The sequence below is a fragment of the Felis catus genome, chromosome A2 (assembly GCF_018350175.1).
Source record: "Felis catus isolate Fca126 chromosome A2, F.catus_Fca126_mat1.0, whole genome shotgun sequence".
Lineage (NCBI taxonomy): Eukaryota > Metazoa > Chordata > Mammalia > Carnivora > Felidae > Felis > Felis catus.
The window spans coordinates 162,567,413-162,585,582 of record NC_058369.1 but is presented as its reverse complement, the minus strand read 5'-3'; the positions used below and the strand labels follow the sequence as shown (position 1 = coordinate 162,585,582).

Below are 18,170 nucleotides of genomic sequence, written 5' to 3'. Positions count from 1 at the left end.
CAGCATGGGCAACACCTGCGAACAACACAACGTGTAGGGAATACAGATTCTCAAGCTCCACCCCGACCCTACTGAATCAGGCTTTGTACTTTAACAAGCCTTCCCAATGGCTCTGATACATGCTAATGCTTCACACAGTATAGAGAAAAACCTGAAGAAACAGCTTCTAGACTAAAAAAAGAAAAGAAAAAGAAAAAAGGATTTGTGAAAACATGACAGCCTTGTAATGCAGGGTGTTGGTGTTTCTTTACAAGGGATTGCCTATAGTCTAGCACTTGTCCAATTTACATGACAAAGCCCAGGGCTCCCTTGCTGCCCAATAGAATTTTATATGGTAGATGTCCAGATGACAGAAGTTGAGAACACTCTGTCTTCTTCTAGGGGAAAGAAAACAGAGAGGAAGAAAGAATAAACCAATGAGACATGTGTCCCAGATTCCACCTCTCCAGGTTCAGAAAGCAAGAGGTATATTGTCTTTTCCTCAGTTCATGGAGGAATGAAGAAGCATGAAGAATTGTATGAAAATTTGGTTGGGAGATTGTCAAGGGAATTCACCATGACGGTGAGAACGAGGTAGCTGTGCAGCATCTATGTTTAATTTTGCTATGTAGGCTGTTCCCCGTGTACTCCACACTGCTCCACAAGAAGCAATTGACTTAAAGTCTAAGGGACTCATTTCCATAAGCCTGCCCAAAGCATTTTTCCTACAAAAGCAACTATTAACTCAAGAGGAATTAAAAATAGAATTAAAATCTCCCTATCTCATTGTCCTTTCTCACAAATCTGTATCAGAGAATTGGTGCTTAAGAAAATGTGCACACCAATGAGAAAGAATGAAATCTGGCCCTTTGTAGCAACGTGGATGGAACTGGAGAGTGTGATGCTAAGTGAAATAAGCCATACAGAGAAAGGCAGATACCATATGTTTTCACTCTTATGTGGATCCTGAGAAACTTAACAGAAACCCATGGGGGAGGGGAAGGGAAAAAAAAAAAAGAGGTTAGAGTGGGAGAGAGCCAAAGCATAAGAGACTCTTAAAAACAGAGAACAAACTGAGGGTTGATGGGGTGTGGGAGGGAGGGGAGGGTCGGTGATGGGTATTGAAGAGGGCATCTTTTGGGATGAGCACTGGGTATTGTATGGAAACCAACTTGACAATAAATTTCATATATTAAAAAAAAGAGGGAAAAAATAAAAATAAAAAAAATAAAACAGGTCTTTTGGAAACAGCCTAAAGATGGATCTTGTTTTCTTATTCATTCTGTTAGCCTATGTCTTTTGACTAGAGCATTTAGTCCATTGACATGTAGAGTGAGTACTGAAAGATATGAATTTATTGCCATTGTGTTGCCTGTAGAGTTTGAGTTTCTGGTTGGGTTCTCTGGTCTTTGTTGCTTTTGTCTTTTTTGCTTTGGTTCACCTTTTCTCCCCTGAGAGAGTCCCCCACACAATTTCGTTCCAGGCTGGTTACTGGTCACAAACGTCTGTAGTTTTCCTGTGTCTGGGAAACACTTTATCTCCCTTTCTATTTTGAACGAGCAGCCTTGCTGAATGAAGAGCTTTGGGCTGCTTATTTTTCCAGTTCAGCACATTGAATATATCCCGCCACTCCTTTCTGTCCTGCCAATTTCTGTGGATAGGTCTGCTGAGAACCTGATCTGGTTGCACTTGTAGGGTAAGGGCTTTTTTCCTTTGCTGCTTTCATAATTCTTTCCTTGTCTCTTTATTTTGTGAATTTGAATATGAAATGATATGTTGATAGTTGGTTTTTTCTTGAATCTGATGGGAGTTCTCTGTGCTTCCTGGGTTTTGATGTCTGTCTTTCCTCAGGGTAGGAAAGTGTTCTGGTATGATTTCCTCACATAAACCTTCATCTCTGTGTTCTCTGTCTTCATTTTCTGGGACCCCTATTATTCAGATGTTGTTCCTTTTTAATGAGTCACCACATTCTCTAAATCTTATATCATGCCCTTTGCCTTAGTTTCCCTCTTTTTTTTTCCTGCTTCATTAACCCCCATAAGTTTGTCCTCTGCATCATCGATTCCCTGCTCTGCTGCATCCATCCTTGCCACCGTGGCAACCATATGAGATTGCATCTCAATTCTAGCATTTTTAATTTCATGATGGCAAATTTTACTTCTTTTATCTCCACAGAAAGGGAATCTATGCTTTTTTCAAACCCAGCTAATATTCGTATTATCGGGACTCTAAATTCTGGTTCAGACATTTTGCTTATTTGTTGGGAGCATTTCCTCCTGTCCTTTCTTTTCAGTGAATTCCTTCATTTTGGAAGAAGTAAAGGAATTATTTAAAAATTTTAAACAACACACAAAAAAATCAAATGAAGGATGCTAGATCCTAGGTGTGTTTTGGTCTGGTTGTTGAAAGAAGCTTGACAGAATAGAGAAAAAAGGGAAAGAAAGGGGGAAAAAAGGAAATAAAAAGTAGGAAAACATTTGATAATTAAAAACATGCAACCTTCCTTTGTCTCCAGCATCCATCCACTCCCCACTTCTACACTATCTGCGACCAAGCCATGAGGTGGCACCTCCTTTCTGAATTTCATCTCAGAAGGGGCTGTGTTTCCAAACCCCTCATTTCTGAGGTCCCTTAGTCGTGGACCCACTCCAACCCTCCGTGGGAGGGTCTTGCCAAGCAATGGCCAGGTGCTCGCCACCCCTAGGAACGCTCATGGGACCACCTGCTGCAGATGCCCAGAGCCTACAGCCAGGTACCAATGTGCCCCACAAGACTTTCACCCAGTCATGTAGCAGCAGCGTCTCAGGGATTGTGGTAAATCACAACACACATCTGGTGCCAGACTTCACTGCCCCATAATGCCTTTATTCTAAAACCAACAAACAGCTGTTCTCCAGGGTCCACTGGGACACTTACCTGTGGGGAGGCCACACGACCTCTACCAAATGTTCTCTTAGCAGGGGAACCGCTTCTCCCCACGTGGCCCTCGGAGCCCTCGGACCTCGCTCCTGGGGATTCACCCTTCCCACCAGATCACCACCAGGTAGCGAGGCACAGAGTTTCCAACTCTGGGCTCCCTTGTTTATAGGGCCCGTCTTCTTAATGGTATTGAAAATCTACTTTCTCCTTTCTTGCTTTCTTGTTCAGTCCCTTTTGGGTGTTTCCACTCTTTCTCTTTCTCTACAGTTGCCTTTTGGGGCAGTGTTTTCCTGTATTCTACCCCCTGTTTCTGTCCTATCTCCACAAGCAAAAACAACTCCCTATCCTCCATGGCTTCTCTCTCCCCCAAATCACCTCTCGTGCTGTGTACCTGCCAAGTTCTCTGGCTCAGGTTATGCAGATTGTTATGTTGATCCTCAGATAAATTTTCTAGTGTGAAAAATGCTTTTGTGCTGATCCGGCTGAATTTCAGGAATGAGAGAAGCAGAAAACTTCCATGCTACTCCATCGTCTTGGTCCCTTCTCCTGGAGAGAAGGGATTGTGAGGGATTGTGAGCTTCTTTGTGGTGTGCTTCCTTTATCCTCGAGATTAATTAAAAGTACAGTCTAAACTCATGGGTGTTTGAGGAAAACTGGGAGAGGTATATGTCCCTTTGGGCAAAATGGCTTTGAGCCTAGACAAGCCAATGTCAAGATGGCAGAGTGAGGAGAGTTGCCATAAGTCACATATGACCACCAGAACATATTGGTAGAACATGCAAATGTGCTTTGGGAAGCCTTCACATGGATTATGTGAGAAGTACCAAATAGAAAAGTAGAAAACAGATAGAGACACCTCCTACTCTTATCCATATATTAAAGGGGATTTTTGCTCCAGGAAAACCAGAAAGGTCTCTAAAGCCTTGGTTACACATAATTTCTATCAGTGCATAATGAATGAATCCAACGAGAAGGTGGTGTTTGACTGGCAGAGAGGTTGAGAATGTGGCTGGGAATTTCCAAGGAAAAGGAGGAGAGATGTGTTGAGGGTAGACCAAGACTAGCTCTGAAATCATCTTGAACTGTTACCAAAAAGTGAAACTCACACCTGTAGTCTTAGAAGAAGTGGCAAACGTAGGGCACCTGGGTGGCTCAGTCCGTTGAACATCCCACTCTCAGTTTCAGCTCAGGTCATGATCTCATGGTTTGTGGGTTTGAACCCTGCGTCAACTCTGCACTGATGTGTGGAGCCTGCTTGGGGTTCTCTCTATCACTGCCTCTCCCCTGCTCATGCCTCTAAATAAAAAAATAAATTTGAAATAAAAAAATAAAGAAAAAGAAATATCAAAGGTATTTTCCAAGAAGAAGTGGACTGAAAATTTATAGAAATATGACAGAACAGAAAACTTTTATTATAATACCAACTAGCAAGCAGTTCAGCTGGGAGAGGGTGGTATGTGCAGTAAGTTATGAAGGTCTGAGGTGGTGGAGGTGAAGTGGCAACAGTTAGTTTCACATGAGAAGGAGAGAACTGGTTATTCAGCAAATATGTTGCATTGAAGTCTGTCAAAGAGTTGCTGTAGATATATCTGAATACAGCAAACCGTTGTTGTCTTCTGTGTTGAATCTCCGTCTTTCAACTGCTCTTTCTGGCATTTCACTTAGTTGAGTTGTGAGAGGTCTATTTTCCAGACAACTCTTTGTTCTTCAGTGGGCAGCTGATAAGGAACAACTTGAGTCCCTCTGTAAAAATGTAACTAAATAAATTTCCATTCATCTGGAAAGAATTCTATAAGCATCTCCATCAATAGACTACCTAACACGAAGAACCAATCTTTGTAACAAACCATATGGGTAAGGTGATTGCCGGGTCCTCAAAGCAAAAATAAGTGAGTAGAAGCAACAAAGGGAGAGGATCCACCAATGTAAAAGGAATCTGGATTTCACTTGGGACAAATAGAGAAATTTTGGGGTCATCTTCTTAGAAGATCATCAATACCTTCTACTCTGGAGTTCCACAAATTGAGAATGCGTCCCTCCCCTGGTAAGTCAATCAAACATCTACCAATCACCACCAGTGAATCTGATTATACCCCTTCGTCCTGAGAGTCTGAGAGACAGAAGCAAGAGTGCTTCAAGGTTGGTGAATGAGTTCTGGGGTGAGGGGCTTGGCAGGGCCAGCGGAAAATGTGTAGCAAATCAGATCTTCTCATTCAGGTTAATCTTTCATAAACAGGTGAGAGAAGATAGGAAAAACCATCTGTACAGCTTTCATGATCAAGTCAACTATCTTATACTGATTATCATCTCTGTGTTTTTGCAGCTTTACGGCATATAATGCCTCTTTCTCAGCCAATTCCCTCTCCATTTGTTCCATTTGTTTCTGCTGCTCCAGTTTATCCTCCAGCTTTCTGATCTTGTCTTCAAACTCCTTTCTTATCTGCACTCTCTCTCTCTGGCTCTGGTGTGTAAAATTCTTGCATTTCTTGCATTTGTTTCTGAATCTCGTTGTCAGCCTTTTGGTACATCTTATTAGTGTAGCATCTTCCTTCATTCTCGGCGACAATGCGCTGGACCAGGGCGAGCAGCTGATTTCTCTGGGCCTCCTGCTCAGCTCCTGTCGCCTGATTGTTGAACATGCAGTAGCGATCACCAAACTTGCCCACCAACTCTAGGATACCTTTGGGTGCTTTCTGTAAGTAATCATGGAAATTGATGCCATCCAAGTCATCTTTCCGGGTGAATAAGAGAATCATGTATCTCCTAGCTCTGAGTCCAAATATTTGCAGGATCTTCTCCGTGGCCTTTCGCTCTTCCTGCGTGTACCGGCCCAGCAGGACCACCAGGAGCAGAGCATGAGGCCCTGGAGAGGTCAGGAAGATGCAGTGAGCAATCTCCTTGCAGGTGTCAGCATCCTGTGCCTCGGTGTCGAAAATGCCAGGCGTATCCACGACCACAATTTCTCTTCCCTGCCACCTGCTCTTCTGTTTCTTACAGGTCTTGGTGGCAGATGTTGCCGCAATGCTGGAATGAAACACTTTCTCTCCAAGGATGCTGTTGCCTGTGGCACTTTTCCCTCCTCCAGTCTTACCCACTAAGTCTAGTCTCAGCTGTGAATCTCTGCCATCTTGGTTTCTAAGCCCTGGGACATCAGGAAACAAAAGCCACAGCATTAGGATGGTAATCCAGCTGCTTCTCCTGCATGGCCCCCCATTTCCCCTCACACACATCCCTCCTCTGTAGCTGCACGGCCCTCCCCCCCATAAGTGACTGCGGCACTCCCAGAACTCTATAGAAGGCCCTTCTAGAGAAGCTTATTCGAAGCCTACAGAAAGCTTGACGTTCTCTTACAATACTTGGGGAATGCCCAAGTACTTTCCAGGATTTTCTGGAGCTTCTTACTCTTCCTTTTTGTAGCTAAGTAGCCCACAGAAGAGGAAACAAAATATTATAGTTTACAAAGAGAATTCTGAGCTGCTGCTGCTGGTAGCTATTCCTCATAAGAGCAATGCAGCAAGTAACACAAAATCTGACTTTGGGGCATCTCAGTGGGAGACTCCCCTCCCCATTTATATTCAAAATGGAACTTTGCTTCTTCCTATTAAGAAGCCAGCTAGGCAGGTTACACAAGCCAACTCACCCTTGTAGGGTACAAAATGGATGCCTGTGTGGAAAGACCAAGTGTCTTTTTCTATTTCATGTGTGCAACCATCCTGTCAGGGATTGTGACATGAGAGAACAGTATAATTTAACTTTAAAGTTTAAAAGCTTAGCTTAGAATCCAGTGAAGTTTTTATATTCTAAAATAAGGCATTACAGAATTATAGTCATAAATTACTGACATTTCTCCAAAGTTATTATAAAATCCCTTGATACTAAAAAAAATGAAAGAAAAAGAGCACCTGGGTGGCTCAATTGATTGAATGTTGGACTTTTGATATTCGCTCTGGTCATGATCCCAGAGTCGTGCGATTGAGTCCCACATAGGCTACACGCTGAGCATGGAGTCTGCTTAAGATTCTCTCTCTCTCCCTCTCTCTCTCTTTATCTCTCTCTCTCTGTCCCTATCCCTTTCTCTCTCTCTCTAAAAAAAATGAGGGGCTCCTGCGTGGCTCAGTCAGTTGAGCATCCAACTTCGCCTCAGGTCATGATCTCACAGTTCATGAGTTCGAGCATCAAATCAGGTTCTGTGCTGACATCTCAGAGCCTGGAGCCTGCTTGGGATTCTGTGTCTCTCTCTTTCTCTACCAAACCCCTGCTCTAGCTCTGTCTCTGTCTGACTCAAAAGTAAATAAGTATTAAAAATTTTATTAAAAACTTTTTTAAAAAAACGATCATATGTTTCAGTAATGCCACTTCTGGGTATTTATCCCAAGGAAAAAAACACTAACTGGAAAAGTTATCTGCATTCCCATCTTTAATGCAGCATTATCTACAATAGCCAGGATATGGAAACAATCTAAGTGTCCACTGATGGATAAATGGACCGAGAAATCATGGCATATATACACAATTGGATATTAGTCATCCATTAAAAAAAAACCCAAATCTTGCCATTTGCAACAGCATGGATGGATGTCAAGGGAATTATGCTCAGTGAAATAAGTCAGACAGAGAAAAACAAGTACTCTACGATCTCCCTTATATATGGAATCTAAAAAAGAAAAAACAAGACAAACTCACAGTTACAGAAAACAGGCTGCTGCTTCCCAGGTTGAGGGGATTGGTGAAACCGGGGAAGGGATCAAAAGATAAAAGATAAAATAAAATGAATATGTTATGACAACATACACATATATAGGCTAGTGGGAAATAGCAAGACTTGCTGGATGTATTATTCAATTGATGATTAAATCTACTTAAAGGAGATTAATTTTATTTTATGTAAATTAAAATTCAATAAAGCTGAAAAATTGCAGCATTTTAGTACAACTGGATGCATTTAGGATAATCCGTCATGGTAGATTTACATGATTTTTTTAAGTTATTCATTTACTTTGAGAGAGGGAGAGAGAGAGCATGAGCAGGAAGGGGCACAGAGAGGGAGAAAAGAATCTCAGTCTCCATGCTGTCGGTGCAGAGCCCAACACAGGGCTTGAACTCGCAACCCATCAGATCATGACCTGGACCAAAATCAAGAGTCTAAATTTAAACTCAAGACATCTAATGCACTGAGCCACCCTGACACCCCAACATGATTTACAATCACCTAAAACTGGCTACAAGCTGTCATCCTACCTGTGTCCGTGCCCCGTTACGATATGAATTTGTATCTTTTCTCATCCACAGATTGAGTCTATTTCTGCATCTTTTGGAGCTCAAAGCCTGAAAGGTTTTGCAGTTTGCCTTTTGACAATGTCTGCTTCTTTACACATTCTTGTTTCTGTTTTATAATTTGACACCTTTATTCAACCCATGTCCTCCCTCTCATGCATGTAAAAATATCTGTAACACTTTATTAGAAATGACATAGTAAAGAGAAGAAAGGATGATTCCTATGCACCTCACAGCTCAGTCCCCAGGAAGTCTGTAGTCTACAATCAACGTTGGCCCAGTTCCCAGAACCTTCTCACAAGAACAAGCACGGTTGTTGTCAATTTACCAGTGCACAGCCACACTTCTTTCTTGTCTTCACCGCAACCATTTCCTGCTGCATCTCCTTCTGTTTTTGTCTTCCGGTGACAAAGGGTTGTGAGCACCTCACAGCACACAAGGCTGAGGTGCAAGGTCCATGCCCCCTACCCAGCCCTGCAGTGGAAGCCTGTAGCATTTTGGTACAATTGGATGCAATTAGGATTATCAGTTGTGGTAGATTTACATGATTTTTCAAAGTTAATCATTTATTTTGAGAGAGAGAGAGAGAGAGAGAGGGAGATAGAGAGCGTGAGCAGGAAGGGGCAGAGAGAGCAATCTACAAACTGGGAGAAAATGTTTGCGAGTCACATATCGGATAAAGAAAGAACTTGTGTATATACTTGATAAAGATCTGACAAAGAATAGAATGTGTCAAGAACTCTGAAAATTCATTAATACAAAGACAGTCCAATTTAAAATAGAAAATACAAACATTTTTGACATAATTAAAGTATGTATACACCAGTGAAACCATCATAACAAGCAAGATAGCGAATGCATCCGTCAGCCACAAAAGTTCTTCATGCACCGCTCACCTGCCCATGTCCCTTAGGCACCATTTATGTGCTCTGCACAATATGCACAGCAAACTGTTCCTGATGTGAACATTTGAGTGGCCAGGCCTTGATTCAGAGCTTCAGGTCCTTAAGAAGAAGGTTTTCTTACCATCAATGCCACCTTCTGCAACATGGTCATTGTTGATCCCAAACCCCAGAGAATGCAGTCCAACTTAGGAAGAATTTCAGATAATCAATATACTTCTTAACAGGAAGAAAGAACTTCAGAACAATTGCCTCAGATATTCCATTTTGTATTTTTGTCCATAAACATAGACGAGGCCGAATATAAATAAATAAAATGAAATAAACATAGACAGACAACTGTTTTAAAAACTTACCAGAAATTATGCAACCTTACATCCCCATTCACAAATGATTACAAATGCACTCTGGGTTGTTGTTCATGGACTATGTGCACAGCACTTTGGCAAATGATCGCTGCCTCTGGAACATGCATCTTCAGGGCTCATCACTCGCAACGTCTCTGAAACTCTCTCAGCAGAGTCGTCTTCAGAGTTAAAGGCGACAATGGAAGACAAGTCTCTAATGTGTAGCTTCTTTTTGCTTCCAAACATTAGCATGCTTTGGTCACTCACCCTATTTACCAGATTGAGATTGTCAAAAATGAAATTCATTCTCAAAAGACCAAGTTGTGGTCTCTAAGTGTACTCAGAAATTTAGCCCCAGCCACGCCACAAGCTTGCCGGCAAAGTCACCCACACAGATGTAAAGATCATATCCATTTGCTGCTGTGCTCTTGACCGCCTGTCCTCTCCTCGGACTCAAGCATGTGGGCACTCCTTGGCACAGATTTTTAGCTGGTCAAGTCTTGGGTCTGATTGACCTTGAATAAGTAAGGCCCAGGGCACAGAGGGACCCTGACCCACCTGAGATATTGGAGGCCCTACTCCATCTCCCTGAATCTCTAGATTCTCTGTGATTTACATATAAATTTCCTTCCATGGTGGGATGTGGGAACTTCCTGTCAGTTCTCTGCACGAGCAAAGTGCCTGTCACCTGGATTCCCAGTGCTACACTCATAGGAAACACACCTCAGTTACAGGATTAGGATCGGCAAGATCTTGGGGTTCTTCTCTACTAGAATCTCCTCTCCATCAAAGTCCTCCTATGTGCAACTATGTGATTAAATAAGAGGGATGTCACAAGGACAGGGAGAGAAGACTCTTATTCTTTCCTCCCATCGGCCCTTCAAACTGGCTCCATCCGTGCCACCTGAAGGAAACCTTACACAGGTTCTGCCTTAAGCAGAAAACCTCTCCAATCACTATCGGTCACATTCATGTACTCAAATCCTCTAGTATAATAATCACACTCTCAATTTCACTGAGGGGTGGGGCGCCTGGGTGACTCAGCTGAGCGTCTGACTTCAGCTCAGGTCATGATCTCGAGGTCCATGGGTTTGAGCCCCACGTTGGGCTGTGTGCTGACAGTTTGGAGCCTGGAGACTGCTTCAGATTCTGTGTCTCCCTCTCTCTCTGCCCTGCCCCTGCTCATGCTCTCTCTCTCTCACACACAAATAAATAAACATTTGAAAATTTTTTCAGAAGGAGTTAACATGGCAGAGAAATAAGGGAATCTGAAGTTCCCTCTCCCTCAAACACAGAAATATTGAGGCAAGAAGGCTTGAAATTCCAGGAATCCAGGCTACAGAGTGACAGAAACATCTCCAGGGGCCCATGGGGACAATGGGATGGGCCATAGATGCGTGATTTCAAACTGGGAGAGATAGAAAAGGCAGCATAGGAACGGAGGGGAGGGATCCCCTTCTGCAGAAAGACAAAAGAAAGCAAAAGAGAGATTGCAGAAGTGGAAGGTTGTATTTGGACAAGAGAAAAAACATGGGTTGGGGAACAGAAAAAAATGGAGAAAGAACCAATTTTTAACTGCAGGCCTTTCTCCGGCCTCTTTGTGTACCTGGAGAGGAGGGGAGCCAGCCCAAGCTCTGTAGCCAGCTCCCAGGCACAGGTGGAGAGAGCAATCCCCTCCCTTGAGTGCTGTGGGAAGAAGGCAAATAGCCATTCCAAGGACAAAGGACACTGCAGGACCCCCCGCCACCCAGAGGCCCTTTGTGACCACACCCTAGAGAGACTGTGTGCCAGAACTGGGCACGTGGAGCAGGATCCTTTAAGACATTGGGGTTTGAATCCCAGCCAACTGCCTGGGAGACCCAGGATCCTGGAGCAGAACAGACTGCCCACTCTTGCTCCTTTGGCGCTGTGAGGACGACCTGAACAGAGTGGTCTGGGAAGCCTGGTCTGGGGAGGAGAGACTGGGGTGTCACCATTTTACTCCCCATCACCAACAAGGTGGGGCTTCAGGGAACGGACAATGGATCCACAGTGGAGGTGGACCTGCTCACACCAAAGCATGCCCCTCTGCACCTGGTAACTGTGTGTCTAACGGAGCAAAAACTCAACACTGACTGAACCAGACAGTCCCTCCTCCAGACCAGCACAGGCACTGGTTACAAGGCACCATCAGATATTGGTCCAGTAGTTTTGCATTCTCTGATTTGATTCTTGGTCAATTTTTATTTTAAGTATATATATACATATATATTTCTTCTTCTTCTTCTTCTTCTTCTTCTTCTTCTTCTTCTTCTTTCATCTTTTGTCTTTCTTCTTCTTCTTCCTCTTATTTCTTCCCTTCTCTAGGCTGGTTATTCTGGTTCTTGGTTTGTTTAAGCAGACATTTTTAATCTATTCTCTTTATGCCTCTTCTGTATCTCCTTTATTTTCCTCTCCATCTCTCTCTATGGAGTAAGCCATAAAGTTTCTCTGATCTCTGTTTGGTCAATTTTTTTTTCTTTTACTTTTCCCTGCCCCTGTCATTTCTCTCTTTCTATGGGATAAGGCCTCTTACACCACCACCACCCACATTAAATTTTTTTTTCCAGGGATACTTCAACAAACAAATCAATGCACTCCTGATGGAAGGTCCAAACCACCACTAGGATTAGGGAGATAAAGTAATCAGAGTCTCAACAACAGAGAGCACAAAACACACTCCAAAAATACCTCTTGAAGGGCCAGGCCCTGGACAACATTATGACCCCCTGTTTTAATATAATAGTCCTCACAGGAGCAAGACCCATAAGAAGCTATTAAAACACATAAGGGACAGAAAACTAGGCAAAATGATGCAACGGAAGAATTCTCCTCAAAAGAAATTCCAGGAGGAAATGACAGCTAGAGAATTGCTCAAAACAGATATAAGCAATATAACTGAGCAAGAATTTAGAATAATAGTCGTATTACTGGGCTTGAAAGAAGCATAGAAGACAGAAGAGAATCTATTGCCACAGAGATCAAGGAACTAAGAAATAGTCACAACGAATTAAGAAATGCTGTAAATGAGGTGCAAAATAAACTAGATGCAGTGACAGCAAGGATGACGGAGGCAAAGAGTAGATTAAGTGAAATAGAAGATAAAATTATGGAAAATGATGAAGCCAAGGAAAAGAGAGATAAGAACATACTAGACCCTGAGGGGAGAAATAGAGAACGAGGAGATTCAATGAAACATAATAATATCCATATCATAAGAGTTCCAGAAGAAGAAGAAGGAAAGAGAGAGAAAAAGGGAAGAAGGTTTACTTGAACAAATTATAGCTGTGAACTTCCCTTATCTGGGGAAGGAAATGGACATCCAAATCCAGGAGACAAAGAGAACTCCTTTCAGATTTAACAAGAATAGATCTTCTCCACAGAATATCATAGCAAAACTGGCAAAATACAAAGATAAGGAGAAAATTCTGAAAGCATCCAGGGACAAACGGGCCTTAACCTACAAGAGTAGACACATAAGGGTAGTAGCACACCTATCCACTGAAACTTGGCAGGCAAGAAGGGAGTGGCAGGAAATATTCAATGTGCTGAATAGGAAAAATATGCAGCCAAGAATCCTTTATCCAGCAAGGCTGTCATTCAGGATAGAAGGAAAGATAAAGGCTTTCCCAGACAAACAAAACCTGAAGGAATTCATGAACACTAAACAAGTTCTGCAAGAGATCCTTAGGGGGACTCTGTGAGTGGAATGCTGCAAAGACTACAAAGGACCAGAGACATCACCACAAGCATGAAACCTACAGGTAACACAATGTCACTAAATCCATATCTTTCAATAATCACTCTGAATGTAAATGGACTAAATGCCCCAATCAAACACATAACATATCAGAATGGATTAAAAAATAAATCAAGATCCATCTATATGCTGTCTACAAGAGGTCCATTTTAGACTTGAGGACACTTTCAGATTGAAAGTGAGGGGATGGAGAACCATCTATCATACTACTGGAAGTCAAAAGAAAGCTGGGGTAGCCATACTTATATCACACGAACTAGACTTTAATCTAAAGGCTGTAACAAGACATGAAGAAGGGCAATATATCATAATTACAGGGTCTATACATCAAGAAGAGCTAACAATTGTAAATGTTTATGCTCCCAACTTGATTGCACCCAAATACATAAATCAGTTAATCACAAACATAAGTGATCTTATCGATAGAAATTCTGTAATTGGAGGAAACTTTAATTCTCCACTTACAACAATGGACGGATCGTCTGGGCAAAAAAAAAATCAATGAAGAAACAATGGCTTTGAATGATGCAGTGGACCAGATGGACTTGACAGATATATCCAGAACTTTTCATCCTAAAGCAGCAGAATTTTTTTCGAGTGCACATGGAACATTCTCCAAAATAGATCAATCCTAGGACACAAAACAGCCCTCAACAAATGTAAAAGAACTGAGATCATACCATGCATATTTTCAGACAACAATGCTATGAAACTTGAGGTCAACCTCAAGAAAAAATTTGGAAAGCCTCCAAATGCATGGAGGTTAAAGAACATCCTACTAAAGAATGAATGGGTCAACCAGACACTTAAAGAAGAATTAAAACCTATATGGAAGCAAGTGAAAATGAAAACATGACAGTCCGAATCCTTTGGGATGCAGCAAAGGCAGTTCTAAGAGGAAAATACATTGCAATCCAGGCCTATCTCAAGAAATAAGAAAAATCCCAAATACAAAATCTAATAGCACACCTAAAGGAAGTAGAAGCAGAACAGCAAAGAAACCCCAAAGCCAGGCAGAACAGCAGAAGAAGAGAAATAATAAAGATTAGAGCAGAAATAAAAAATATAGAACGCCCCCGCCAAAAAAATACAGTAGAACAGATCAATGAATCTAATAGCTACTTTTTTTTCTTTTCTGGAAAAAACAAACAAAATTGATAAACCCCTAGTCGGGCTTCTCAAAAAGAAAAGAGAGAGGACCCAAATAGATAAAAAGCACAAATAAAAGTGGACAGATCACAACCAACATCACAGAAATACAATTGTCAAGGAATACTATGAAAAATTACATGCCAGCAAACTGGACAACCTGGAGGAAATGGACAAATTTCTAGACACCCACACGCTACCAAAACTCAAACAGGAAGAAATAGAAAATTTGAACACACCCATACCCAGTGAAGAAATTGAATCAGTTATCAAAAATCGAACAACAGATAAGAGCCCTGGGCCACATGGCTTCCTAGGGGAATTCTACCAGACATTTAAAACAGAGTTAATACTCATCCTTCTCAAGCAGTTCCAAAAAATAGACATGGAAGAAAACTTCTGGACTCATTCTGTGAAGCCACCATTATTTTGATTCCCAAACCAGACTGAGACCCCACTAAAAAGGAGAATTACAGACCAATATCCCTGATTAACATAAATGCAAAAATTCCCAACAAATTACTAGCAAATCAAATTCAACCACATCTCAAAAGAATTATTCACCACGATTAAGTGGGACTCATTTCTGGGCTGCATGGCTAGTTCAATATTCTCAAATCAATTAATGTGATACATCACATTAATAGAAGAAAGGATAAGAACCATATGATCCTGTCAATAGATGCAGAAAAAGCATTTGACAAAATATAGCATCCTTTCTTAATAAAAGCCCTCAAGAAAGTCGGGATAGAAGGAACCTACCTTAACTTCATAAGAGCCATATATTAAAAGCCCACAGCTAATACCATCCTCGTGGAAACAAAGTAACAGCTTTCCCCCAACATCAGGAACATGGCAGGGATGTCCACTCTCATGGCTGTTGTTTAACATCATGTTGGAAGTCCTAGCCTCAGCAAGCAGACAACAAAATGAAATAAAAGGCATCCAAATTGGCGAAGAAGTCAAACTTTCACGTTCCACAGATGACATGATACTCTACATGGAAAACCTGAAAGACTCCACCAAAAAGCTGCTAGAACTGATACATGAATTCAGCAAAGTCACAGGATACAAAACCAATGTACAGAAATCAGTTGCCTTTCTATATACCAACAATGAAGCAACAGACTACTTTCTTACACCATACACAAAGTTAAACTCAAAATTGACGAAAGACCTAAATGTGAGAGAGAAAACCATTAAAACCCTAGAGGAGAAAACAGGCAATAACCTCTTTGACCTGAGCCAAAGCAATTTCATGCTTGACCCGTCTCCGAAGGCAAGGGAAATAAAAGAAAAAATGAACTCTTGGGACCTCATCAAGATAAAAACCTTCTGCACTGCAAAGGAAACAATCAACAAAAGAAAAAGGCAACCAATGCAATGGGAGAAGATATTTAAAAATGACATATCAAATACAGGGTTAGTATACAAAATCTATAAAGAACTTACCAACCTCAACACCCAAAAAACAAATAACCCAGTGAAGAAATGGGCTGACAACATGAATAGACACTTTTCCAAAAAAGACATCCAAATGGCCAACAGACACATGCAAAGATGTTCAACGTCACTCATCATCATGGAAATACAAATCAAAACCACATGGAGATGCCACCTTACACCGGTCAGTGTGGCTAAAATTAACAACTCAGGAAACAAAAGATGTTGGCGAGGATGTGGAGAAACGGTAACTCTCTTGACTGTTGGTGGGAATGCAAACTGGTGCAGCCGCTCTGGAAAACATCATGGAGGTTCCTCAAAAAATTAAAATGGAACATCCCTACAACCCAGCAATAGCACTACTAAGAATTTATCCAAAGGATACAGGAGGGCTGATTCACAGGGGAACATGTACCCCAATATTTATAGTAGCACTTTCAACAATAGCCAAATTATGGAAAGAGCCCAAAAGTCCATCAACAGAAGAATGGATAAAGATGTGGTTTATATATACAATGGAATACTACTTGGCAATGAGAAAGAATGAAATCCTGCCTTTTGCAACAACATGGATGGAACTGGAGGGCATTATGCTAAGTGAAATAAGTCAGTCAGAGAAAGACAGATGTCATACGTTTTCACTCATATGTGGAGCTTAGGAAACTTAATAAAAGACCATGGGGGAAGGGAAGGGAAGAAATAATTTCAACCAGAGAGGGAGGCAAACCATAAGAGACTCTTCAATACAGAGAACGAACTGAGGGTTGATGGGGGTGGGGGAGGGGGGAAAATGGGTGATGGGCATTGAGGAGGGCACTTGTTGGGATGAGCACTGGATGCTGTATGTAAGTGGCAAATCATAGGAATCTGCCCCCAAAACCAAGAGGACACTGTATACACTGTATGTTAGCTAAGTTGGCAATTTATTGACAATAAATTGTCAAGTTAGCTATATATATATATATATATATATATATATATATATATATTTACAAAAACTTTTAAATATTACTGAAGGGTAAATCTTCTACTCTCCCTGGCATCCCTGGCATGTGCCTGCTCCCATAGAAGAACCTGCAGTGTAGACAGGGCTGCTTAGAGCTCTCCCCACGCTGCCATTCTCCTCCTGTCCTTGCCTTGGCTCTGATTCTTCATGGGCTGGAGGAGAAGAGGCAGAAACACTGAAGATGAGTCAAGTGTAGTCTGGCTTTGGTGGGGGTACAGTGGCAGCATTCTTAGTGGCTCTTTTCCCCGTGCAACACTGTTAATAGCCTTCAGAGTCTCCTCTGGGAATCTGAAATCATAAGCCCAACAGAAGGCCACTCTCTCCTCTCCCATCGCTTGTTTCAACGTCTGTTCCTAGTGCCGGACTTCCAGAACTCTGATGCACATACAAGCTGCTGGGATCCCTGCTGGGCCCCTGGGCAAGTCCCCTTCAAACTGGCTTTGGGTGCCTCCCTCCCATGTGGCCCCATTTGATATATGAAGAACACATACTTTTGCCCCCCTGTTAGTGAAAGTTCTGACTGCGTCCAAGACCTCCACCACCATGTGTACTCTGCTCCCTCCACAGAGCAAAGCAACAGCCTTCATGTATCCCATGACCACCAGGCAGCAAAGCCAAACTCCAAAGGACATACAACAAGTCTCTTAACGTACACCGTCCACACCCCTCTGGCAGTATCAAACTCCAGAGGCCGCCTCACTAGGTTTCAGGAGAGAGAGAACCTCCATCTCTCTGGACATGGCACGCAGAGACGACTCCCAGTGGGGCCTCCCTTACATAGTCACACGGTTACACCTGGGTCACCTTCTGCCCTGGGGAGACGATTCTGCCACAGATGGACTCCAAGAATTGACCAATACTAATTTGTCATTGTCCCTATAAATTAAATGTTCTAGTTTAAAAAGCCCTTTCCTCTTGGGATGCCTGGCTGGATCATTTGGAAGAGCATGTGACCCTTGATCTCATGGTCATGAGTTGGAGCCCCATGTTGGGTGTAGAGATTACTTAAATGCGTAAACCTACCAGAAAAGGTCCTTTCCTCTTGACTCCTTCAAATATCTATCAAATTAGTTGAAGGACTAAACCTCACAAAACTGGTTCTTGCTTCTTCCTTTGGAAATCCTATATGGATCTTCTAACATATAGCTTTGGACTGTGGGGTATTGGCAATTAGTAAAGATTCAACTGATATTAAGGTGAGATATTTATGTTACCCCGAGCCTTTCATATAGCCTTCTGACCCATTAACTTTTACGTCATTTACGTCATTTACATTGGACCCTACTTTGACATCTGATATTGAACTTGTCACAAACCTAACTGAACACTGTTGCTGCTGACTCTATCCTTCCCCTGAAAATCTTACCTGTCAC

General features: G+C 42.1%; 2 protein-coding genes across 3 annotated transcripts in view; one reads left to right on the top strand and one right to left on the bottom strand.

The window, feature by feature from the left end:
• The window catches only part of LOC123384082 (GTPase IMAP family member 1-like), a 59,698-nt gene that overhangs the window by 14,088 nt on the left and 27,440 nt on the right, over window positions 1–18,170 (top strand). The gene's annotated exons all lie outside the window — the stretch shown is intronic.
• LOC123384079 (GTPase IMAP family member 4-like) lies at window positions 4,960–6,946 on the bottom strand. Its single transcript, XM_045052984.1, is given in 2 exon segments — window positions 4,960–5,339; window positions 5,341–6,946. Coding segments are annotated over 2 exon segments (1,011 nt in total). The 5' UTR covers window positions 6,129–6,946; the 3' UTR covers window positions 4,960–5,116.